The sequence below is a fragment of the Histomonas meleagridis genome (genome assembly GCF_020186115.1).
Source record: "Histomonas meleagridis strain 2922-C6/04-10x chromosome Unknown contig_32, whole genome shotgun sequence".
Classification (NCBI taxonomy): domain Eukaryota; phylum Parabasalia; order Tritrichomonadida; family Dientamoebidae; genus Histomonas; species Histomonas meleagridis.
In genome coordinates this window covers 519,355-545,980 of record NW_027150863.1, presented here as the reverse complement: position 1 = coordinate 545,980, position 26,626 = coordinate 519,355, and the positions used below count along the sequence as shown (strand labels likewise).

The 26,626-nt window shown below is 27.6% G+C and overlaps 8 protein-coding genes across 8 annotated transcripts; 4 read left to right on the top strand and 4 right to left on the bottom strand.

Moving 5' to 3' along the window:
- Positions 1–64: 64 nt before the first annotated feature.
- On the bottom strand, positions 65–328 carry GO595_005192 (uncharacterized protein; the record flags this gene model as incomplete). Its single annotated transcript, XM_067918407.1, has 1 exon — positions 65–328. The coding sequence occupies one exon, from the start codon at positions 326–328 to the stop codon at positions 65–67; it is 264 nt and encodes an 87-aa protein (XP_067774742.1).
- Positions 329–748: 420 nt separating this feature from the next.
- Positions 749–1,983, top strand: GO595_005191 (putative importin beta-1; the record flags this gene model as incomplete). The annotated part of the gene is made up of 2 exons (XM_067918406.1): positions 749–1,871; positions 1,979–1,983. 2 exons carry the CDS (start codon positions 749–751, stop codon positions 1,981–1,983), a joined length of 1,128 nt encoding a protein of 375 aa, XP_067774741.1.
- Positions 1,984–5,754: 3,771 nt separating this feature from the next.
- GO595_005190 (PIKK family atypical protein kinase) lies at positions 5,755–6,576 on the bottom strand (the record flags this gene model as incomplete). Its single annotated transcript, XM_067918405.1, has 1 exon — positions 5,755–6,576. One exon carries the CDS (start codon positions 6,574–6,576, stop codon positions 5,755–5,757), a length of 822 nt encoding a protein of 273 aa, XP_067774740.1.
- Positions 6,577–16,711: 10,135 nt separating this feature from the next.
- On the top strand, positions 16,712–17,218 carry GO595_005189 (Drug/Metabolite Transporter (DMT) Superfamily; the record flags this gene model as incomplete). The annotated part of the gene is made up of 1 exon (XM_067918404.1): positions 16,712–17,218. The coding sequence occupies one exon, from the start codon at positions 16,712–16,714 to the stop codon at positions 17,216–17,218; it is 507 nt and encodes a 168-aa protein (XP_067774739.1).
- An 835-nt stretch (positions 17,219–18,053) lies between these two features.
- On the bottom strand, positions 18,054–18,965 carry GO595_005188 (Serine/threonine-protein phosphatase ppe1; the record flags this gene model as incomplete). The annotated part of the gene is made up of 1 exon (XM_067918403.1): positions 18,054–18,965. The coding sequence occupies one exon, from the start codon at positions 18,963–18,965 to the stop codon at positions 18,054–18,056; it is 912 nt and encodes a 303-aa protein (XP_067774738.1).
- A 290-nt stretch (positions 18,966–19,255) lies between these two features.
- Positions 19,256–20,446, bottom strand: GO595_005187 (ABC transporter family protein; the record flags this gene model as incomplete). Its single annotated transcript, XM_067918402.1, has 1 exon — positions 19,256–20,446. The coding sequence occupies one exon, from the start codon at positions 20,444–20,446 to the stop codon at positions 19,256–19,258; it is 1,191 nt and encodes a 396-aa protein (XP_067774737.1).
- A 1,025-nt stretch (positions 20,447–21,471) lies between these two features.
- Positions 21,472–23,040, top strand: GO595_005186 (ABC transporter family protein; the record flags this gene model as incomplete). Its single annotated transcript, XM_067918401.1, has 1 exon — positions 21,472–23,040. One exon carries the CDS (start codon positions 21,472–21,474, stop codon positions 23,038–23,040), a length of 1,569 nt encoding a protein of 522 aa, XP_067774736.1.
- A 151-nt stretch (positions 23,041–23,191) lies between these two features.
- Positions 23,192–25,744, top strand: GO595_005185 (viral A-type inclusion protein; the record flags this gene model as incomplete). Its single annotated transcript, XM_067918400.1, has 1 exon — positions 23,192–25,744. The coding sequence occupies one exon, from the start codon at positions 23,192–23,194 to the stop codon at positions 25,742–25,744; it is 2,553 nt and encodes an 850-aa protein (XP_067774735.1).
- Between the last annotated feature and the right edge of the window lie 882 nt (positions 25,745–26,626).

The window sequence follows — 26,626 nt, the reverse complement described above, 5'->3', positions numbered from 1 at the left end:
TATATCATTTTTAACAAAATGCTTAAAAAGAAAGAGCTTTTCTAAAATTAAAAATATTAACATTTTACTTGGGTATAATTGAGTGATTAAATGAACCTGCAGTATCAATAGTAACTGAATAGATAAAGGAAGACTCTGGTGGATCGGGATTTATTTGTGGTGGGTCTAAAAATTTAATTCCATTTTGAACAAAGAACTCATCAGTTTGATCAACAGGATAACTACCATCTGGATTATGTAATGCACTTACATACATCATTGGATGAGCCATGATAGTTCCATGTTCGTTTCGAATTTCTTGAAGCAATTGTTGAACTTCGTCTTCCATTTATTAAAATATTTTTGAAGACGTTTACAAAGAACGTTTAGAAAGTTTGAAAGACGGACTTTTTTATTTGACATTTCATACGACCAAATGGAAGATGAATTTAATCAATTTGTTCAGCTTATAACAATAATTAGTGCTCAGCAATCCGAAAACGTACAAGAAGCATTAGTCCAAGTTCTTGCTTTCAAGAATTCAAATCAAATCAAATATTTGATTTATTTAGCAAGAATTCTTTTAACTGAAAATGTCACACAAAATCTTGCATTAATGGCAACAGTTTTAATTAAAAATTTATTAAAACCAACAAAAACGAATTTATTATTCATATCAAATATCTGGTTATCAGAATTTCTTCCAGATGAGCAAAGAATGCAAATAAAACAAGCACTTGTTCGTGGTTTAATGTTTGAAAATGAGGTGATGAGAAGTAACTGTGCAAATTTAATTGCAACCATTGAACAAATTGAAATTACAAGAAAATTATGGCCAGATTTCTTTGATGTTCTTTACTCACTAATTACAAAGGGTGAATATGGTGAATATGCTCCCTTAGGAGCACTTACTACTCTCAATGAATTTTTCAAAATATCATGTCGCCCACCATTAGTTAATCACACTAAAAGAACCGGTACTTATCTTCAAACTCGTGACATGGTATTTTCTATCTGCTTTAATATCTTATCTTCTAACAGTACTCCAATTTACAAAAAGCTTACTGTTGATATCTTATACAACGCCATTCGGACGTCCTATGGGACTCTTGTTCTAAGTGGTTTTGAAGAAGTTAACAAACAAATTGTTACCTGCATTTTAAATAATTTTCCAATTCCAGATATTCAACTTCATGAATCAATATATACCTTAACTACCCAATACATCAAGACTATGTATGCATTTATTTGTCCTTCTCCTATGGATATTATTTTTGATTGTTTTTGTAATGATTTAAATCCCCAATACCCACAATGGCGCACTCAAATGTTTCTGCAGTTTATCAAAAAAGTGTCAAAAATTGAAAGGGAGTGTGTTGAGATTTCAGGCATTGAAAACAAACATGTCACGAAATTTATGGTCACAAAATTAAATCCATTCATTTTGACATTAATTTCACATATTGATGTAAACAATGATGAAGATTTCCAATCGATTGGCATTTTTGCAAGTGAAGCACTTCGGGAGTTTTGTAAAACAGCGCCTGAAGTATTATTAGAACCAATCTGTAACTTTTTTATCCAATTCTATCAATCACAACAATGGGAAGATCGTTATTCTGCGTTTACATCAATGCGATTTATTGCCAAATGTGATAATGATAATTTGGGCCAATTATTCCGTCAAAAAGCTGGCGAAATTGCGAATGTATCATTAGCAGATCCGCATCTTAAAGTAAGTGAATCAGCAGCACTATTATTTGGCGATTTAATTAAGTATCATAAGCTTATAGATGATAATGATCAAGAACTTGAAGAACTCGGTAAATTTGTTCAACAACTTTTATCACTTGAAACAATTCGAGCACGAAGTGGATGTTACATCATATCACGTTATATTTCACGATATAAGAACATTTATTATTCACCATTAGAAAAATCATTTCAAAACTTTTTTACGATTCTTTTCCAACTTTTCGATCGCCCTGATATCTTTGAGCCTAAATTCATGAATATTGCATGTAAAGCATTTCGTCTTTTATTCCAGAATTCACCACTAATTTCTTTATTACAAAATAAAATTCAGTCATGCTTTTTAATTTTAGATAAACTTATTAACACTACAACATTTACAAACATTGATGACCATCATTTATTAATATATCAACATACATTAATTAATTTGTTAAAAAATGGGCTTTTTTCTATACGATTTGCACGTGATATCCCAACTGATATTAGTGATAAATTCTTTTATCAATTATATAATTTATGTATTACATTCCATGATCGATTTGGGGAGAAAATATTTGATCCGTTAGGATTTGTTATCCAATTTTCACGAGATAATTCATCGAATTATTTCCAACAACTTATTCCTTTATTATTTCAATCACAACAAAGTCAATCGCCTTCCTTAATATCAGCTAGTTCACTTGTTATTGGTGATTTATATCGATCAGTACCAACTTTAATGTCACAATTCACGCCACAATTTGTGGAATTATTAGTGTCCAACATTACATCAGATATATTAACAATAATACATAAAATTGAACCTATTTCAAGTTTCGCTGATATCATTCGGAATTCGAATTATGCTGAAGTAATCCAATATAGAGGAATAGCAATGAATATACTTAATGTGTATTTAAATATTACGTATGATGCTGATTCAAGTGGAGATGTAATGGAGTATAGTCAATTGGCGCAAGCGTTGTTATATTTATCGGGTTCGATATTTAAGTTAAGCCACGCTGCTAAAGATGTTGAATTCTTTCAAGATAAGAATAATGTTAAAATGTTGTTCTCCTTATTCCAGACTTCTAAATTATATTACGAATTGTTCCATGAGGATTATTTGGTATCAATGATATTAAACTTCATTAAAGACGCAAGTTCTTTGCCACTTGAATATACAACAAATTATAATATGCTATTAAATAGTGATAATGTAAAAAAATATTTAACAAAAATTATAAGATCAAAAAGTAAATATGCTAAGGATGCAATGAAATTGATCCATGACATTAAAAGTCGTTAATATTAATGAATAAAAAAACTTTTTTTTTTTTGTGAAACAAATTTCAATGGAAATAGGCGCTTTCATTCAAATTTTTCACAGATATATTAAAAAGTGGTGAAGAACAACAAAAAAAATGAAAATTCAAAACATTAAAGTAAACAATGATAGAACAAAAATTGTTATTAATTACCAAAATGGTTTTGGCATATATACAATTAATAATTTAAAGCTTGAACATCAACAATTTTTTGATTATAAAATTTCAAATGTTACTCTTCTTTCAAATACATCAAAAGTTATTTACACAGGAACTTCAAATCAAAATAGTTTAAGTGATAAAAATATTTGCGTTTTTGATTATGCAGAAAATAAAATGCAAATTGAAATTGAAACTACTTGTCCTGTTTACAAAATCCTTGTAACAGACAAAAGTTTCATACTTTCATCCAAATCAGAAACACGTGTCTATAATTTTGATCCACCCGAATTATATATGCAAATTCATCATCACCAAAACGAATATTCACCATGTGACATTCTTCACACTAGTGATTTGTATCTTGTTGGCGTTACAGGAAGCAAGCCTGGTAACCTTAAGATAATAAATCTTAATTCTCGAGAAGATATTGAGACAAATGCAGCATCACATCAGCTTTCTTATATAAAATTTAGTAACAGTGGTTCACTTGTAGCAACTACGTCTTCACAAGGAACATTGATCCGTTTATTCAACACAAATGATTTAAGTCCACTCAAAGAATTTCGACGCGGCTCATTTCCTGCATCAATTTTTTCGATTGATTTTTCATTTTCATCGAATTTAATTGGGATTCTTTCATCTAAAGATACTTTGCATTTATTTTCTGTTTCATCAGATAATCAAAGATCAGGGATGAAATGGAAAAAACAAAGCTTGGGAAATTCCATTTTCGCTTTTATAGAAAGTAATAAAATTTTGGTGATATCAAATAATGGCGAAGTGATAATGCTGAGTTATGATGAAAATTTTTTGTCAATATCAGAAATATCACAAAGTTCATTGGTTACAGATAATTCAGAATGAAAAATGTATATAAAATGTGAATAAATTAGTATATAATTTTCGTTAGCTGCTTAAAAAAACATAAAGTTACAAAAAAATTGTTTACTGTTTTTCATCCAAATTTCTGTTGTGATCTAGCTAGAATTTTTTAAAAAAAATGAAGTTGGGTAACAAAATGAAATATTTCATAACTTGAATTTTTGAAATAGAAAATTATTAAAATAAATTTCAAACAAAACAAATAAATATCTTTAGCATTAACATCCATTCCTTTTTGCTCAAGAAGTAATTTAACTATTTCTGTATGACCATTTTCAGATGCAAACATAAGTGCTGTTCTATAAAATTTGAATAATTTTCAAATTTCATTTTGAAATATCATATTATTAAAATATATACCTTTAGCATTAATATCAATTCCATCTTGTTCTAAAATATTTTTAACAAGTTCAATCTTTCCCGATTCTGATGAAAATGATAAAATATTTGTTGGAATTTGATACTTTTGAAGAAAATATTTAACAAGATATAAGTTACCAATTCTTGCAGATTCATTAATAATATCATCATTGATTTTCATTCCTTCTTCAAGTAAAAATGAAAAAATTTCAATATTATCATAAGACACTGTCAACCAACTTTCCCTCTTATGGATTTCTTTTTAATTTTAAAATTATTTGTAATGTATTTAATACATATCAGATTTTAACATATAAGAACAGTAGACAAATTTTTATTAAGATATATTAATTTTTTTAAAATTTCCTTTGAATTTAGTCACTTTCCATTTAAATTCTTGTACGATACAATACACAATCGGTCATCTAAGAAAAGACTGGATATACCAATTAACCACATCTAAACCAGTATATACAAGTATTGTTGGAAAAATGTTTAAAATATTTTTATCTTCTGTTTACTTTTGTGATACCTTGTTGTGAGTATCTCTTACTTGTGGAGGAACGAATCTTGATGGATTTGCTCTCAAATTTTTTTTGTAAAGTATTAAAATTTGCAGTCAAATCTTGATGAATTTGTAACCGCAAAATTAATTCAAAAAGTCATTTTTTCTTCTTTGTCCAGAGCCTTCAATAATGAATAAATTGCTTCAAGAATTATCCTATTTATAGAACATATAAATTGTAAAAAATTGCAAAGACAGATTTTTGAGTTTTTGCTCTGGTCTATAGATATTGAAAATCTTGTATAACTTAAAAACAGAATGAAAACTATAGAAAAATTATATAAATTAATATTGAACATCATTATTTCTATATATTTATTGAATTTGAACTTCTGTATTTAATTCTAGAGCCCAAAAAAGCATTTTGAAATTTTGGAGATTGCTCATAAAAAAATAAGATAACAAAATTTGGTTAAGATAATTTTATTGAATAGAATGTGTATACTTTTTTATTTATATTTTTTTTAAATTTAGTTCATTGGAAAATGAAAAAAATTGATTTTCTGATTTGAAACGACCGTTTATTTGGTTGACAGCGTCTTATATAGTTATTATCATCGTCGTAAGGCATATTTCACGTTTTGTTCTCTTCTTCTTCTTTATGTTGAATTGTTTCTAAATAATTTAAGTAAATATCACTTACATTCTTTTGAGAAAAATGCAAAGCAAACAAGTCCACTTATAATAAAACCAAATGACGTTCTCATGATAAAAAACATAAATTTAAAATCTCTAATTTATTAATTACCACAATGGATTCCATCGTGGATACAAACATGACAAATTATATTTATCTGTTGCCGCCTTAATCAACAAATCCACTTGTTGCGACACAGTCAATGGCTCTGTATTTTCGAAGTCCAGTGCATCTATTTTATCCGAAATCCTTGCCATTATTTTTGCCAAATGCGCTTGTGTAGAATTTTCTCCCTTTTCCTGGTTTTTAATCCATTCTTTAATAGCCACAGATCCAGAAATTATTTCATTTGATTCATTTAAATCGAAGAAACCACCTTTTGAAATTGGTTCTCTGATAAATATTTCCAAAATTGACATCACGACCTCTCGATGATCTCTTATTGATCTTAATGTACCCTCACAAGACCTTCGAAATGATCCATCAACGGATGCAGGACCTAAAACTGATATCATCATTCTCGTTAATCTAAATGGAATAGTTTCAGCAAATTGTGCTCTTTCTTTAGTAGCCTCAAAACAATCACCGAAATCAATGTGGATAACATTTCCTGTATATCTTTGTATCATAATATTTAAAGGATGTCTATCACCTAATCCAATAATGTAACCTACAATTGACATCAATGCAGCTGTATTACTAAAGTTAATGATATGTTTCACCCATGATTCTGCGTCAGGTGCCTTTAACCACATTATATCTCTTAAATCATTCGCTTTAGTTTGCTCAGTTATTGTTCTTATTTGTTCAAACCTTTGTATCGGCCTCAGTTTTTCAATGTTTTTGTGTGTGCATTCAATCATCATTTGCGACTCAGAATCGAACGGTTTACGATCAATTTTCCTCATTTCGGTTATTAACTTGTTCATCGTATCGCAAGAAGGAATCCATTGGATCAATCCAACGCATGGGGAAAGCGGTGTAATTGAAGTAATAAAAATTTTGGGGATATATGAAGGTATAAAAGAATTAACGAGGTCAAAGAATTGCATCATTCTTTGGTCAAGTCTAAGATCTTCTCTCCCTTTTAATAAGAACTTATAATTATTACCATCACTTCCTTTAATAACTATTTTCCTCGGCCTTTGCTTCGTAACCTTTATAGTTATTTCATCTTTAAAAGATATAATTTTTATTAATGAAGAATCAGGATTAAAAGTCCCGAAAACTGCGATATCTGTTGACTTAATACTATAAAGTTCAGGGGCTACTTCTTTCATACTAAGTTTATACTCATTATCCATACTTGGTTTAATTCTTGCATAAATCTTTTTAATTTCTATTTTTTGTATATTAATCGAATGTTCAGAAAAAACATTTTTTTCGAAAAAGCGAACAAATGAATCTGAAAATCTTGCGATATCATTTTTAAAATGTTGTAAAAACAATTGGTCATGTTCATTTGTTGGGTTTTCTATTCTATTTTTCACGTTATTCCAAAGTCTTTTCACTGATTCGATATTTTGTTCCTTTAGAAGTTGATATAAATTATTTAAAGCTTCGAAGAAATATTCTTTTAATGTTACGCAAGCATTTTGTAAAGAAGTTGTAATAATTAATGCATGATTATAAAACTCTTTATGCGTGATTGAGAAACTATGTAATAAATCATGTAAACTTGTGTTCTCATTATTTTTAGAGACAAATTGATCAGAAAATAATAATCCGAAAATTGCTGAGTTTGGATATTGATATAATAATTCGGAAAGTTGTTCGATGACAAAATCATGTAAATCCTTTGAATACGTAAATTGATATACTAAAAGTTGTGGAATAATTTTTATGAATTTCTTTATTGGAATCGATTTTATTATTTGTTTCGTTTGTTCAAAAATGTTTGGATGTGATGAAGACCTAAATAAAATACTTGTTAATTGTAACAAATCGAAAAATGAATTTTTACTTTCTAATTCAATACATTTAACAAAACCTTTTATTGCATTAATTGCACTAATTTCATCATTTTTATTAATTTCATATAATTTCATGTTGGACCAAGCCCATAAATTATTAGTGTTATAATGTAATTCTCGAATTTTAATTGATTTCTCACAAAGACTTTTAATTTTGTTTATTTGTTTTATTGTATCTTTCGTTGGTTTCCGAGCGATCCATCTTGCTTTTTTATAATATAATTGTGGAATAATTTGTTGGTTATTATCTTTTTGATTTATCAATTCATTTAACAATTTAAATGATTCTTTAAATAAGCCTTTTTTACGTAACAAATGTAAATATTCATATTGTACTATTAAATTCTTATTATTAATGAAATGACAATTATAAAACGTTTCAAATGATTCCCATTCATTTGATTTACGAGCAAGTTTTAAAAATGATAACATTTCACTCAAGTTTTCATTAGGATTTAAAATAGATAATCTCAGATTTAATAAAGGTCGAATAGTATTAAAATGACATGTTACATTATTAAGTCTTTCTTCCCACATCGATTTATTATTTAATGAAAACTCTTTTAATTCAATTAATTCTTGCGCAATAACTATAAATGGTGAAACAGCAGTAAACCCATGTAAAAATAAAGGTCCTCCTTGTTGACCTAATAAATGGAAACCTTCTTTAATTAATTTATTAATATCATTTTTCTTCGATAATTCATATATACATTTCATTACTATAACTTCTGGATTATCATGAAAATTCGAAATAATTTTTTCGAATTTATCCCATTGAGATAAATGCAAAAAAGAATTCGCTAATATTAAACGAGGATGATTTGATATATCTTTTAATGTAGTAAATTCTTTTGTAATTTCATCCCATTTTTCAGATGCTTCTAAACATATTAATTTATCATAAATGTTTTCTTTACGTTTTGTTATCTTTTGTAATAAGTTTTGTATAACTTTAGCTTCATTAAACATTCCAAGTTGTGAATATATTTGTAATAATAATGTTAATGATGTATTAGATAAGTTTTTAGATGAATCAAAATCTAATTGTGCACAATATAATGCAAATGTATATTTCTCTGCTCGCATAGCTAATTGTGTTCTAATAAACAAATTACCTTCAAAAGGCATTCGTGCTCTATCAGTGAATTCGATAAGTCCAATTAATGCCGTTAATACTGACATTGGTGTTGATTGACCATTTAATGCTTGGAATACTATCGATTGTATTAAAGGCTTTTTATTTTCATTCATATTACTCCAACAACTTATAAACGAAATATTAAATAACTTACGACTAAATAATGGTGAAGTTTGTGCAATTGTTACACAGTTTTGAATCGCTGGAATTGGAGAATGTGTAATGAAAGCTAAAATAAATTTCTTGATCCAAGTTTTCCATTGTTCTTTAGTTGTAGTATTATTAGGTATTTGAGTTATTGATATTAAATCATCTTCATCTATTTTATAATTCACAATATTATTTTGTTCTTCATTATCTTTAAATAAATATATGAAATTACTACATTGTTCTAATGTTAATTTTTCTTTAGAATTTATTATATATTTTAAGTTTTGATCATAAAGTTTTCGAGTTTCTAATTCTTCGATATATACATTAAAATCATTAGAAATAGTTACTGCTAATGCATATAATATTTGTAATACAATATCTTTAAAATATCCGGGAATAATATCATAACTATGTAAACATGCACGTACTATCATCGATGCATAAGATGAACAATTATATTTTAATACTATTGAACGTATTGCATCTAATGCACTAAATATTGTATCAATTGGTGAATTAGGATTTAAAATAGTTTCAATGATTTTTCGTACAATTATAAAGATAAAATCAAATGCGATCGATGTTAATTCTGTTAATGTCTTAAGGACTTCTCGTGGTGTTTCATTACCTAATATACTAGATGTAGTTAATTCATCTAATAACATAGTAATAATTTTTGGTATATATGGTGAAAACCCTTCTTTTAATGAACTTGCTAATTGTGGAATTAAAATTAATAATTCTTTTCGATCAACATTCCAAAATTCTTCAATTAATGAATAGAAATTACCAGCAAATGGTTGAATCCATTCTGATGGTGCTTTTAATATTATCGAAAAAACATTATATATCATTCGATGATCATTAACTCTCATTGATATAAATAATCGTTTCATATAATTTATAAATAATTTTTTGATGTTATTCGATGGCTTACAACCAGCAAATGTTTTAGCTAATGCTAAATGTGCATCGAAATATATTAATTTCTCACTTTTATCATCTAATATGAAAAATAAATGTGTAACAACTACACGAATATAATAATCATCAAATGGTAAATTTAAATCAAAATAATTCGGATCTTTACTTGTGTTCTTTAAATTTGATGATTTCGATTGTTGTTGATGTGATAAAGAAGGTCCAAGTCTACCTAATAACTTAAAAAGTCCTGAATGAACTTTAGATGATATAACTCTCGAGCCAAGTTTTAATAATGTTTGATATATGTTAGGTAATTGTAATGCTTCTTTAGGACCGATTTTATCAGTTATTATACATAAAGTTGAAAGTGCAGCAAGTAAAATCTTTTTATGTGCAGCGTTACCAATAATTTGCAATAAAAATTCTGCAATTTCTTTATAATTATTTTTGATTAATTCAAAATTCGATTTACAAATACAACCAATTGATTTAATATAATGTATACCTATTTTAGTTGTAAATATATTTTCAAAAAATGATAATTGTTCATCAATAACATTCGGCTTTAATAATAATTCATTATTGATTTGGTTTTGAACATTATTACTAGAAGAAGATCGTAAAATATAATTCCGAGTATCAAATGTCGATGAGAAACTTGTAGAAAGTGTCGAAATTTGTGATACTGAATAAACGGAACTTAAGTTCAAACTATTTGTTTGAGTTTGATAAGAAGGACTACGAATTTTCGGCTGATCGAAATCATTTTCTTCTGATGTTGGTTTTGATATTTGTTTTAAGTATTGGATTGCTATAGGTAAAAACACAGGAACATATATTGGTAAAATATCATTAATTGTCGAGAAGATTATCGGTAAACATTGAGTAGCTTCAGCTTGAATTCTTAATGATTTAGATGATTCACAGATATATAATATATCTAATAAAGTCTTTCGTATCATTGGATATATCATTAAAGGATTCATTGATGATACTCCACCTAAAATTCGTAATGCTGCTTGACGAACTTTAAATGATTCTTCATTTAATAAAATAGAAAAAGAAGATAAAACTTCGGGAAATGATAAAAACTTAGGATAAGGTTCATGAAATGAGTTTAATATTGCTAATCGCATTTCTTGTGATTCATCGATTAATGAATGTGTAATTAAATTAGTACCTAATCGATAAGAATGTATTGACGATTGATATTTAGATAACTTTAAAATTGATAATGGAACTAATTTACGTAAATTAATGTCACCTTCATTAAGTAATAAATATAAACGTGGCGATATTTCATTTATACAATCTATAGGTATCTCAGGTAATATTGGAATAATTTTAATAACAACTTCAAACGATTTCTCATCAAATAAACGGATTAATAAAGTTTTTATTGTTAATTTTAATTCGTTCCATATTTCGGAGTTATTTATTATATATTTAATGATTGTAACTAATTTTAATATATATTTAGCATTAACTAGAATAATACAAATCTCTTTAATATGTAAATTAAATTGTTTTATATTATATTTACAAAATTCTTTAATAAGTTTCGACCCATAATATAACATTTGTTCATCATTAGAAGATAATAAAAATGTAATTAACTTTAAAACGCGTGGAATTTTATTGTTTAAAATTAATGGAATTTTCTTAAATGAATATGAAATAATTTTTGCAATATCAATAGTTAACTCATGTTGTGACCAATATTTAATGATATTTTTCTCAAGTTGACTTGAAAACTTTTCATATGATAAGCCACCTAAAATTATTTGTAAGATCAATAATGTATTTGTTATTAATCGATCATTTGTTTCAAATGAATTTGCAAAATCCATAAATTGATCTAATTGTTCAGAAAAGGAATCGGGAAAATGTAATGAAAGAGCAATAAATATTAATAAACTCCCATGTTTTTGTTGAATGCCCATTTTGGCCATTTCAATTGCTTGTGTATATAAATATAATGAATATTGTTTTTGGCGTGTAAGTTTAAAATACTTTATTAAGGATGTAAAAGCCGAAAAGCGGATTTCAGGAACTTGATTTTGAAATTCCAAAACAAGGTTTTCATAAAATAAATCTGAATAAACATCAACTGATCGTGTGGAATATATAGCAAGTTTTAACATTAACTCAGAGCCATAATAAATATGAGTTCGTGGTTTCCCTGGTTGTAAATATTCATTTGTTTTTTTGAGAATTAATTTCGTAAATATACTGCTGGTAACTCGCATTCGATTACAATGTCGTGCAATACGTTTTGCTATAAAAGTAGCGGCAAACTGTTCTTTTGGTGGGGGAATTTCGAGAAAAATCTTTGAACATTCATTTTGAAATGTATAACAAAATTGTGCTAAAATACTACATCCTATACACACACGAATTTGGGTTTTATAATCAAGAGGTTTCGAAAACCAGTATTTGATTTGACCCAAAAAATCGGATTTTTGTTTTAATGAATCAGAGTAATGTAAAACACACCAACTCTCAAATAATAATCTCTTTTCTTCTTTGTAAACTAGGTTGATTTCTGGGAGTGTTGATGGAATTTTTATTTCCCCTAGTTTCATTTATTCCAAAATTTTTTGTACCAAATTTGTCGTCAAAAAAACATGCAAAGTAAACGGTCACTAAAAAAATTTTTTTAATTTCAATGAAATAAAAATCACGTTTTTAAAACCAAAAAAATGAATATATATTAAACAATTTATGTTTTAGTCTAAAAGCATATTTAATTGCGAGAAAGCCTCGTCTGAAATTTGCATTTGAAATCCTGGAACATCGATCCATTTTCCGCAGAGATTCTCATTTATAGTTTCTGTCTGTGTACTTGTAGTAGATTTTGTCGATTTTGTTAATTTATTACATTCGTTTACTAATTTTTGTAACCTATTTTTCATTTCTCTTTTTGACTTCATTGATCTTCTACAGAAAAACACTATAGAACACAATTGTCCAGAAGAACCAAATAATATTATAACAAAAGTAATTAATATATCAATTTCTCTAAGTAGTTTTATATCATTTTTTGTAACTTCGACTTTTAAGTTACAACTTAATTTTATTCCATGTGAATAAATCGACAAAATACTTTCTTCTAATTCATTTTTTATTTTCAATGGCAAAACAGAAATATTAACTTCACACGAATTATTATTTTGTAAAATCGATTTACAATTAGATACAAATGAAAAAACAGTCGAATTCAACATGAACTTTCCAATTGTTACGTTAATTTTCCCTTCGTTTCTTAGGAAAATTGTTTTTTTCCAATTTCGATTTATTATCGAATTATTTGATGAGAAATTTAATGAGCTTAAAGGTTGACCAATATCATTAATGAACAAAATCTTTGGTAAAACAATATCCGCTTTAACATATACATAAAATGGTGGTGTAGCATTAGTTGTGATAGGAATTGAACAATGTTGTTTCCCAATATCAGAAAAACGAATTGCAAAGTTTAAATCAATATAAGAATTTGGATTTGCTATAAATGATTCTTTCCAAGGTTTTGTGTTATTATTACCATTGATTCTAAATTCTACATAAGAATCAAGATAATTCTTTTTTCTTATTGTTGCATTAATATAACTCATTGGGAAAATAGTTCCAATATTAATTATACTCGGAGGAAATATTATATATGAAATGTTTAATGTGATTTTTGATTTATAAAACCCTTGATTACCTTTTATCCCAATAAATAATGGTATATTACGTTGATATGGTAATTTCCATGTTTTCCATAACTTTATTTGTTCATTAAAATCAAGTGAGAAATTAAAAAGATTCGAAATATTCATTGATTTCATTAAGTTATAATCAACTAAAAAATTCATTTTACTTATCGACGTTTTAAATTTTGGTCGAATAATTGGCAATAATGCATTTAAATTAACAGAATTTGTATTTGTTGTAAATGAATTTAATTTAAATGAAGTTAAATAATTGGACTCAAAATATATTTCGGATGAATAATTACAGCCATATAAAAGTATGACTGGTAATGTGGTTGAAACTTGAATATTACCAGAAATTGGAGACCATTGAAACAAAACTTGAATTGTTGTTTCATTATTTCCGATCATAAATGAATCAATTCGTGTTAATTCGGATATGACATTATTAAACGTTATGAAAATTGTTAAATTATTAACAGAAAATGGAGGAATCACATGATTTAAAATCGGAAGTGATTTGTTCCCATTCCAAAAACCTTTTACACTAATTCCATTTGAAACGGTATAATTCGTAACTAAAAAACCTGTTGGATTTGAATTCTTTAGATAAAAAGTGAAATTGTTTGTAGTTAAACAAAAAACTTTTCCGAAATTTTTAAATATTTGTGATGTAAAATGTTCATTTGTTTTCGAAATTGTTAATTTTCCATTATAACTACAAACAGGGATATCATAGTTCGTTGCGTTTGTTATAATTGTTAATTTCGCATTAAATGAATATTTATCTTCATGATTTAAAGAATATTTAACTATAATATCTTGTGACTTTTCACCTGGTAATACAAGTGAAGGTGTAAAATTTAAAATTTTAAAAATTGTTGAATCGATTTTTGCAATAAGAATTGCTACAGGTACATTAAAATTATTAACAAAATGAATTTTCTTGATTTTTTTCGATGTCAAAAGAAATTGGATTTGTTTCTTATTTGGCGTTAATTCCCCATATATAACTGATCCATGAATTGGTATATCAAATGTATGGACTATATTTTTCGACATAACTTCATATGTAACAGTTGCAAATGTTTTAATTTCTCCTTCTTTACTTCCAAACAAAATAACTTTCCCAATAACAATTGATGAAAACTTAGGAAATATTATTGGTTGCGATTTCATTTGTATTTGTATATTAGAAGGCGCATCTTTTGATAAAGAAAGTGACGTAACACTAATGTTAAATGGAGTTGTATTAATTACTTTAATATCAGCAGTAGAATTACCTGTTGGAGTTGTAACAAGTTTTAATAAAATCGATGGATAATATGTTTGTAAAAATTTTGATGAAACTAAAATATACATTGGAAATGATCGAATAATATTTTCGCAAAGTAAATGAACAAACGTTAAATAAAAACCATTCTTCGTGTTCATTAATGATAAATGAAATGACTTATTCGTTAATAATGTTTTGTTCGGATTAAAAAGTGTTGTGTCATATATAATCGAATTTTTGTCATTAAGTAAAAATGGAAATTTAAGTGATAAATTAACTTTAACATGTGACGATTGATGATATATTGATTGAAATGAAATATCATGTGGAGTAATTATGGACCGATATGAGACTGAAAGTGGAAATGTGCCTTTGGATGTAGATATTAAAATTATGGTGGAACATGATTTTGTATCTGTTGGACATATAAAAAATGAAAATGTTTCGGTGGAATTTGGTGGAATTTCAACTGGACCTAGATTAACAATATAAATTTCTCGAGAGGTCGTATAAATTTCATTGATAATCAAAGATGTGTTTTTCATAACATTTGTTATATTCAATGAAAAAGAACGCATTGTAAGAATATTAAAAGCTGGCAAAAAAATCGCTTTTGGAGTGAATTCAGCATATGCACTAAAGTTAAATACAACACGCGACAAAGATAGAAAATGATAATTATCATCAAAAAATTGAAAACAATGTGGTATAGACGCATAAATATGGAAGCCGTCAGATGTGACTGTGGTTTTGTTTGAAAATACCATATCAAAAGAAGATCCTATGTATCCAATTTTATAAAAAAATTCTGAGCGACCAATATTATCAACATACTGCGTTTGGAGACATAAAATAACATCTGAGACCCCACTATTGCTTTGTGCTTTCGCAAAAAGTAATAGAAGGGAAAGCAAAACAAGGTATGGAGTTCGTTAAAATCTTATTCAAAATTTTCTATAAGTTCTTTTAATACCAACACAATTATCCATGCCAAACGTTTTCAAAAAAAACAAATCTGACTACTGCAGAATAATGCAATCCATTAATCAAAAGATGACTTATAATGATTCCAAGGCTGAGCCTATTTAATTGGAATTTAAAATAATTTTTTAATCAACATAAGATCATTTTGATTTAACAAATTAACAAACATTATTTAATTTTCCGATTAGAATAAGAAAAATAATTTGATTGCTTGGTTTATTCCGCATATTATTCAAAAGAAGTCAATTTTTTATATTTTTATTAAAAACAATTTGAAGAAATCTTAACGGTGTCTGGCACTTTTTCATACCATTATCTAAACATCCAATTTGTGCAAAATAAATAATGGAAAAATCAAATTGGCTTTATTTGCTAATGCCATCCTTTGGTGCGAGTATTCACATTGTCCAGAAGTTTCTTTTTGAGTGTACTTCTGTTGGTTCAAATTCAATTGTTCATAAATTTCAAAAACCATTTTTTTATACTTGGCTTGGCTCATGTGGTTTATTTTCAATATTTTTATTTAACTTAATCGCAAACCTTCGGTTATTTTTTAATAAGTTTTTATCTTCAAAATTATACCTCAAACCATTTTTAAAACTTGGAATATCCACATTTTTTAATCTTGTAGCTGGGACTCTATCAAATGTTTCATCACTTTATCTTGATTATTCTGTTTCTTTAATGCTTCGATCATCTACACTCATATTTGGTGGCTTAATTTCCAAATATTACTTACACAAACCCCTTCAAGATCATCAATTTATGGGTATTATATTTACTCTTATCGCCATTTTTCTAGTTTCTCTCTCTGCATTACTTAGCAATTCCAAGACCACGCATAAAACTGCTTCTAATGTAACAATTGCAATTTTTGTTATTGTTCGTATTATGTCTAAGTCACTTCAAGCCATTTCCATGATTATTGAAGAAAAGGTTATGGATTCCATGAATTTATCTCCATCAGAAGTCAGTGGTTTAAGTGGAATTTGGAGTTTTATGTTTTCCACATTTTTATTATTAACAATGGAAGATACATATGATACAATTATAATGATTAAAAACAATTCTATTATATTAATATTAAGCATCGTAAGCATTGCGATATTTGCAATTTGGACAATTCTTTCGCTGAAAATTACGCAAAACGCTTCCGCAATTGCGCGAATGGTTTTCGATCAATTGACAATTGCTATTGTTTGGATAATTCAGATATTTATACATTGGATTATAACAGGAACAGAATACGAGGAAAAATACGCAAAAGCTGGCGAAGAATGGACAAAGTGGTCGTGGCTACAAATGGTCGGATTCGCTGTAATGGTGTTCGGCGCTTACGTGTACCAAGGAATTGTGAAGATACCGGCGCGGAAGCAGACAGACACAGAAAGGCTTTTGCAAAACAACGATCCTCCACTTATTTAATATTAGAATAAAATTTGTTTGTGTGTATTAATATTTGGATTATTGATGTGTTTCACAATATTGTTTGTCATATTTTGCTCTGTTATATAAATATGATATATATTTATGATATCATATTCATCTTTTTGTTTGTGATGATTTTATTAAGTTTTATTGAGTTAAACATCTTGAGATATGTAAGTCCATCTTAAATTTTAATCATTGAATACCAAAATTATAATGAATTTCGTATATATTTTACCTAGACATTCTGGTTATTGAATGATCCATTTCTTATAAAATTGTCTTAAAACATATAAGGTTAAGAGTCATGACAAATATTTAATTTATCAATATTTTAATTTCAATTTACAGATACAGTTAATATTTAGTTGACATCAAACTCTATGGAAATTTTTCAATTTTTTTTGAATCAATATGATTTCATTAACACATTTACAGAGTTGAAATATCACAAATCTAACTTAAAAAAATACCGGATATATATTCATGTTTCAAATGAAATGAAGGAAAAACAAATATCATTAAATTATACACGAATCAAATGATCAATTTAATAAGAGAAATGATAATTGAATTAGATAATTTTTAATAAAAATATTAAAAATTGATTGAATAAAATTAAAAAAAAATGTATTTCATGTGAAAAAATAACAAAGACATGATTTGCTTCATATATTAAAAAAGAATAGCAATTATAACCAAAAGAAAGATTAACAAATAACCAAATATATTTTCCATGAAAATTTTCCATCTATTATAATTCAAAATAATAACAAAAATATATTTTAGTTAATTAATTTTTATACAACAAAAACATATTTACATTTTATTTTCAAGCAAAGTAATGTGGGATTTGTTCATTCGGAATGACTCTTTTATCATTTTCCACAGCCTTAAACACCACAATTTGTCTGTTCATATTTTTATCGATCTTCAAAACAGACGCGTCGTTTCCCGTCCGATACATATAGTTTGGCGCCGACCAAACAGTTATAAGTTTCTTCTCTCCAAAATGATACTTGTACCCATCCATTGCAACCTGATGAGCTCTAACAATCAAATCGAGCTTGTTCATGTGCGAGAATTCATTTGTTGGACGCTTCCCAAAGAGCCATCCTGCGCCACGTTGGTTAATTCCCCACGATTCGATTTCATCGGGATCACTCCAACAGAGGTCAGAGATTGGACCGCTACATGGAAGTTCTGTTTGTCTTTCGAATGTGGAGATTTGTTGGATTAAATGAATATCTGGTGAAAGTCCACCATGAACACAAAATATCTTCTTCTCAATAAGGGCTGAAAGAGGAAGTAGATCAAAGACTTCATTACATGTTTTCCATAAAGAGGCATTATTGTATAGATGAATAAATTCGTCATAAAAGCCATAACATTGGTTTGTTTGCCTACTCTCGTGGTTACCACGAAGGAGGATTATGCGGTCTGGATATTTGATCTTTAATAAACAAAGATATGTAAATGTTTCTATGGAATAATAGCCACGATCAACATAATCACCAAGAAAAAGATATGTATTGTTTTCAACTCCACCAGAAACACGGAAAAGCTCAAATAAATCATATAGTTGTCCATGGATATCACCACATATTGTAATTGGAAGAGATAGTTTTTGTATTGTTCCGACTGCAAACAACATTTCTTTCATTTTTTTGAAAATAAGTGTGAGATCTTTTTCAGGTAAATGGTTTCCATTCTCAATTTCTTGGAGTAAAGAATCAACTTCCATCTGTATAATTTCACTACACATGTCAAATAATGCTCAGAAAAACACTCAAATATTTGTGTGTAATAAGTTAGTGTTTCAATAAAAAGACGTTTATATAAAAAAGATTTAACGTATTTTGACATTCCACGATAATTAGTGAGGTGACCTCAATTTTTGCCCAGACAATTCTGGGAACTTTATTATCATTTTTTATTTTATTTTCAACCACTAAACTTAATATTACTCTGATACTTTTACCAAATTTCATGACTATATATTCAAAACATATATTCTATGTTTAGTAACTAATTTTAGTTTTTCTTATTTTTCTTTCCTATTTCTTCTTTTATTTGTCTTTTAACAAGTTTATAATAGAAACCTTTTTTCTGTATTAAATAAGAATGTGTTCCTTTTTCTTTGATTTTTCCTGAATCAAAAACGTAAATAACATTTGCATTTTTGATTGTACTTAATCTATGAGCAACAACAACTGAAGTTCTTCCTTTCATAACCTTTTCTAATGCGATTTGAACTTCTTTTTCACTTTCAGCGTCAAGTGCTGAAGTTGCTTCATCTGTCAACAAAATCACTGGATTTCTAATTAAAGCTCTTGCAATTGCGATTCTTTGTCTTTGTCCACCACTTACAGCGTCACCTTTTTCACCAACAAAATATTCGAATTGATTGTCCAAATTTTCAATAAATCCTAAAGCGTTTGACTTTTTAGCAGCTTTAATAACCATTTCATCAGTTGCATTTCTTTTACCATATTTTATATTATCCTTAATTGATAATTGAAACAGAATTGGCTCTTGTGAAACAAGACTAATATTTTGATGAAGCCAATGAGGATTAAGACTTTTAATATCTTTCCCATCTAATAAAATAACGCCTTCATTAACATCATAAAATCGTTCTAATAATTGGATACATGTCGATTTACCTGAACCTGAATGCCCTACAAGAGCACCAATTTCACCTGGTTTAATTTCAAATGAAACATCTTTTAATACATAAACATCACGTGTCGGATATTTAAAGGAAACATTTTTAAATTCAATATGTCCTTTAAAATCTTCAATTATTTCTCCTTCATCAAAAGGTATTGATGTTTCTTTATCTAATATATTAAGCAAATTTTTTCCAGAATGAATTGCATGTTCTTCACCTTGTAGAAGCATTTGTAATACAATAATTCCATTTAAACTAAATAATATAAATCCAAAAAGTGATACTAAATTACTTACTTGAAATTCGCCTTGGTCAACTAATAATCCGCCATAATATAAATTCCCAACAATAATTGACCAAATCCCAATATCAATTAAAACATACATAAGCGAAATATAAAATCCGGTTTTCTGATCTTCTTTAACTGCTTTATTTGTTTCTTCCATAAATCGATGATATTCTGATTCTTCTCGATTAAATCCTCGAACTGTTCGCATCGATGATAATGTTTCTTCTGCAATAGTTATAGAGTTACTTGTATGAAGAAACATAAGACTCAGATGTTGATCAACAGATTTACTTAATATATATACAATAAATATAAAATATGGAATAGAACACGTAGCGATAAGTCCTATTTTCCAACAATAATAATAAGTAAAAATTATTCCAACTAAAAATTGACCAATATATTGAAATTGTTGTCCTTTCGTTTGACCAAATGCATTTTGAACAGACTCGGATTCTTGCCCAAGTAATGTTAACATTTTACCATTGGGTGTTTGATCAAAAAATGTAATGTCGCTCTTCATAATTTTTTCGAAGACATCGGATTTTAATCCATTTGTAAATTCAGAGCCAACTTTCGTCCATAAAAATACTCCAAGAAACTTACAAATTCCTGTAACAATCGCAACAATAACAAGATAGAGTGCATCTTTTTTTACATCATCAAAATTCCTTTGTTGACCATATGAAGTTTCATATTCACTAATTGTATTGATAACACGGCCTACAAAATAAAATGTAATAATAGGAATTGTACCAGCAACAAGTGAAGGAAGTATACCTAAAATTGCTTTTGGATATCTTAACAACATTTTATATAACCTAATTCGAAAATGAAATTCATTTTTTTGTTGATCATCTGATTCTTTTTGCTGGTTTAAAAAAATATGATCTGAGTTCTCTGAAATATTTTGGGATGTTGAAGAATCTTCAGACATCCCAGGGAGTTTTTTGGGTTTTTTACTCTCAACGTTCCACAATGTATTCAAAGGCTATTGAAATTCAAACCAAAATCTTTTTTACCTCATAGAAAATCAAACAAGAACGATAGCACGACATGTGATGTGAATAAAATCCATAGTCAGATCACTTCATGAGCAATTCGCCTCAAGATTCAAGCAAAATTAAATATACAAGAGGTGGCGAATATTTCAAAATAATGAAATATGTTAAAAATAAATGGTTAGTGATCTTGACAGTTTTTTTATATTTTGCAATTGGTGCATTATATGATATAATAACTATTTTAGTAGGAGACATGGTTGATGTATTCACCAGTACCAATTTTATGGATGATTTTGTTCCAGTAATTTTAAATATGGTATATTATGTAATAGGCATGTTTGTAGCTTCATCCGTTGCATATGCAATTAAGACGTACTGCAACTCAACATTTGTAAGAGATCTACGAGACAGAGTTTATCAAAATTTAGTTGAACAAGGAATTGATTTTTTTGATCGAACACCAACAGGAGTTCTTATTGGACGTTTATCACAAGAAATCACCATGATACAAGGCACATATTATGAAAAGCTCCTCATTACATTTCAAAAAATTGGGCAATCAGGAGTTGGAATTATTATTTCTTTTGTAAAATGTTGGAAAATCACGCTTCCAGGCGTATTAATCATCATAATATGTCTTATAATATATGTTATTGGTGACAAAATTATTCAAAACATTTGGGTTAAACATAATGTATCTTTAACATTAGCAAATAATAAAGTTGAAGAAGCAATTTCTTCATTTCGAACTATAAAATCATTTGACAATGAACTTTATGAAGCATCAAATTATAAAAATCAATTAATGACCATTGATCAAATTTATTTAAAGACTGGAATTGCACAAGGTATAAAAGATGGAATTATTTGTATTCTTTCTAACTTAATTGTTGCTTGTATATGTTATATTGGTGGTGATTTAGCAATTAACAAATCATATTATGGTTATCGTGGAAGTGTAATTTTCATTTCTTTCTTTTCAATGCTTTTAGCTGTCGACGGATTAACACTTGCTATATCGATTTCTAATGATTTGAACAAATCTGCAGTATCAGCACAAAAAATCATCGAACTTATTGAAATGAAACCTGAAATCGATCGTAAAAAAGGCGGCAAACTTGAAAATGTAAAAGGGAAAATCGAATTTCGAAATGTTTTCTTTAAATATCAAAACACTGAAAAGTATGCAGTACAAAACCTTAGTTTTATAATAAATCAAGGCGAAACTGTAGCTTTCGTAGGCGAAAGTGGTTGTGGTAAAACTACAACACTTCAATTACTTCAAAGATTTTATGAAATCGAAAGCGGACAAATTCTAATTGATTATCAAGACATATCTAAAGTTTCTGGTGTTGATTTACGTTCTTATATTTCTTCTGTACCACAAACACCAATTTTATTTTCGACTTCGATTTCAGATAACATTTGTTTCTCAAAAGAAAACGCAAAGAAAAAAGAAATCATAAAAGCAGCACAAATAGGAAATGCACATGAATTTATCACGGAGTTACCAAATGGTTATCAATCAATTGTTAATCAAACAAGTTTAAGCGGTGGACAAAAACAAAGAATTTGTATTTCAAGAGCTATTTTGGCAAATACTCCAATTTTGTTGCTTGATGAAGCGACTTCAGCTTTAGATACAGAAAGCGAAAAGTTAATTCACAACTCGTTAGAAAAGTTTAGGCATAAGAAAACAATAATTTTGGTGGCGCATAGATTAGCAACAGTTGTTAATGCAGATCGAATTTTGTTGTTCCAGAATGGTACTGTTGTTGAGGAAGGAACACATCAGGAGCTATTAGAGAAAAACGGACTTTATGCAAATCTTGTGAAGAATCAACTACAATAAAAATGTTTTTATTTGTTTAAATTTAAAATGAAAATGAAGTAATCTTTTCAAAAAATTGAATGCTTTATAAAGAGCCCAAACTGGTTTTTTGACTGCAATTAAAAATGGCATACAAATTTCAAAATAAATATGCCATGTCAGGTATGTCCAAATGGAAACAAATGAAACTCCAAGTTCCCCAAATGAAGGTAAACTTAAGGCATATCTAAAAAGAGCTGTTGAAAGAAGAAAAGAACTTGAAGCAGATGTAAATCGTTTGTTAAATGAAATTGAAGCAAAAAATTTAAAAATTCAAACACTTGAACCATTGGTTGAACAATCTATTGCTGAAAAGGAAGCTCAAGAAAAAAAGCTTAAGCAATTAGAAAATGTAATTCAAAAATCAAATCAAGAAAAAAAAGAATTACAAAACCAACTTAAAATTAAGGAAGCAAATATGGCAAAACAAAAAGAGCAAGAAATAGATGAACTTGTTTCTGCTTTTGATGAAGAGAGGAGTGATTTACAAAAACAAATTGAATCTCTTAAAAAAGCCAATGAAAACACCAAAAAAGAAATCGAAGATCAATTCACCGAACAAATGAACTTCAAGTACATGCGTATTGTTGAACTTGAAGACCAAATCAAAAAACTTCAACAACAGAATGCACCTCAAACAAAAAGTGACGAAATTTCCCAATCGAAAATTGAAGAGATCAGAGAAGAAGTACGCAAAGAATTTCAAGCAGAAATGGATCTTAAATACATGCATATTAATGAATTAGAAAATATTCTAAAACAACAACAACAAAGTCAACAAAAGTTTGAACCGAATTTATTGGATAACTTTTTTGGTTATCAACAAAATGATAATGTTAATGAAATCGAAAAACTAAAAGAAGAAATCAAAACTAAAGATTCCAAAATTACTGCATTACAAAACCAACAAAATGAATTAAACACAAAAAACAAAAAAATTGAAGAATTGGAAGCAAAAATATTACAACTTAACTCGAAGATAAATAATGAAACAAATTCAGAATTTACCGATTTAGAAAAACAATTAAATGAATCGAAAATCAAAATTTCAAATTATGATCAAATAATTAATAAATTAAATACCGAGTCAAAACAAAAAGATGAAACAATTATTAAATTAGAAAACTCGCTTAAAGAAGCTCAAACAAAAATCTCACAAATTAACAATTTAAATTCCGAAATAAAATCCAAAGAATCGAAAATTAATGAATTAGAACAATTACTTAAACAAAACTCACAACAAATCAATGATATTAACTCCGAAACTAAAACAAAAATTAATGAACTCGAAAAATCACTTAAAGAAACACAAACGCAAATCACAAAATCCAAAGAAATTATAAATAAACTTAACAACGATACTAAATCTAAAGACACAAAAATTAATGAACTTTCTACTGAACTAAATAAAAAGAATAAACAAATCGAAAAACTCAAAAATGAATATTTCAAATTTAAATCACTTTATACATCTACGACAGAAGATAACACACAACAACTTAATACACTTACGACAACTAATTCAACACTTCAAAAGCAAATTACAACACTTGAAGCACAAAACAAACAACTTACTTCTTCCATAAATCAAATGTCTACTGATATTTCCACACTTCAAGAAACTAAAATCCAATTACAAAATGAGAACAAAAAATTACGTGAAGAAAACTCGTCAAAAATCGAACTTGAACAACGATTTATATCATTACAAAATGATTCAGCAAATATACAATCGCAATTAACAAAAGAAAATGAACAACTTCGAAAAGAAGTCGAAACACTTAATGATAATATGATACAAAAAGATAATAAACTTACTGAATATGAAACAGAACTTAAAACACATCGTACACAAGGCGGAAAACTTAAGAAACTTCTTCAAAACTTACAAAAAGAAAATGAACGACTTCGAGAAGTCGAATCGAATCAAAGCGAATTAAACACAAAGATTTCGACACTTGAAGAAAGTAATAATGATCGCGAAGCAATGATAAATAATTTGTTGAAATCGCAAAAAGAAAAAGAATCAGAGAAAGCATCGATTCTTGATAAGTTACAACTATTAGAAGAAGATAAAAGAATTCTCGAAGCAGATAAAGTTGTATTATCACAAAAAATTAATTATTTACAAACGCAAGTTAATAATTATCAACAACGTTGTAATGAAAGTGATTTACAATTCCAAATGGAAAAGTCGAAATCGGATTCACTTCTACATAAAATGGAAGAGAATGAAACGCAAATGAGAGAAATCGAATCAGCGCTTTTAGCTGCTGAAAACAAAGCAAACTCGAATAATATCGAATTAGAAGAAATGAGAAAAGCTTGCTCTAATCATTCGGCGGAAGTTATATCGATTAAACAAAAAAATACCGAATTGAAGCGAAAGCTAAAAGAAATAGAAATAAAAAGAGATTCGATTATGTTATTCGAAGCGAAATCGAATGAATTTGAAATCGTTTTAAATGATGTTAAAAACGATGATGATGATAATGATAAAAAAGAAGAAGTTTCTTTGCCGTATTTGCAAAGACTGATGATGGAATTCTTCTTGCAAGATGCTTCAGCTAAAGAAAGATTGGTGCCAGTGATACTGAACGTGGTGGGATGCTCGGAAATACAGATACAACAGGCTGAAAAGGCTTGGAAAAATACAAAAAGAACAAAAATGTTTGGACTGTTTTGATAAATATTTGAATAAAACAAAATATATATTGGAATTTGTGGCGCACTGAACACTATAATCATTTCCTTTTTTGTTTCTAATTATTACTTTGGCCCATTCATTTTAAAATATGAAACTTAAATGGTCAACCAACTTTCCCTCTTATAGATTTCTTTTTAATTTTAAAATTATTTGTAATGTATTTAATACATATCAGATTTTAACATATAAGAACAGTAGACAAATTTTTATTAAGATATAATAATTATTTTAAAATTTCCTTTGAATTTAGTCACTTTCCATTTAAATTCGTGTACGATACAATACACAATAGGTCATCTAAGAAAAGACTGGATGTACCAATTAACCACATCTAAACCAGTATATACAAGTATTGTTGGAAAAATGTTTAAAATGTTTTTATCTTCTGTTTAATTTTGTGATTCCTTGTTGTGAGTATCTCTTACTTGTGGAGGAACGAATCTTGATGGATTTGTAACCGCAAAATTAATTCAAAAAGTTGTTTTTTTTTTCTTCGTTTAGAGCCTTCAATAATGAATAAATTGTTTCAAGAATTATGATTTTTATAACACATATAAACTATAAAAAATTGCAAACACAGATTTTTGAATTTTTGCTCTGGTCTATAGATATAGAAAATCTTGTATAACTTAAAAACAGAATGAAAACTATAGAAATATTATATAAATTGATATTGACTATTATTAGTTCTATATATTTTTTTAATTTGAACTTCTGTATTTAATCCTAAAGCCCAAAAAAGCATTTTGAAATTTTGGAGATTGCTAATAAAAAAATAAGATAACAAAATTTGGTTAAGATAATTTCATTGAATAGAATGTGTATACTTTTTTATTTATATTTTTTAAATTTAGTTTATTG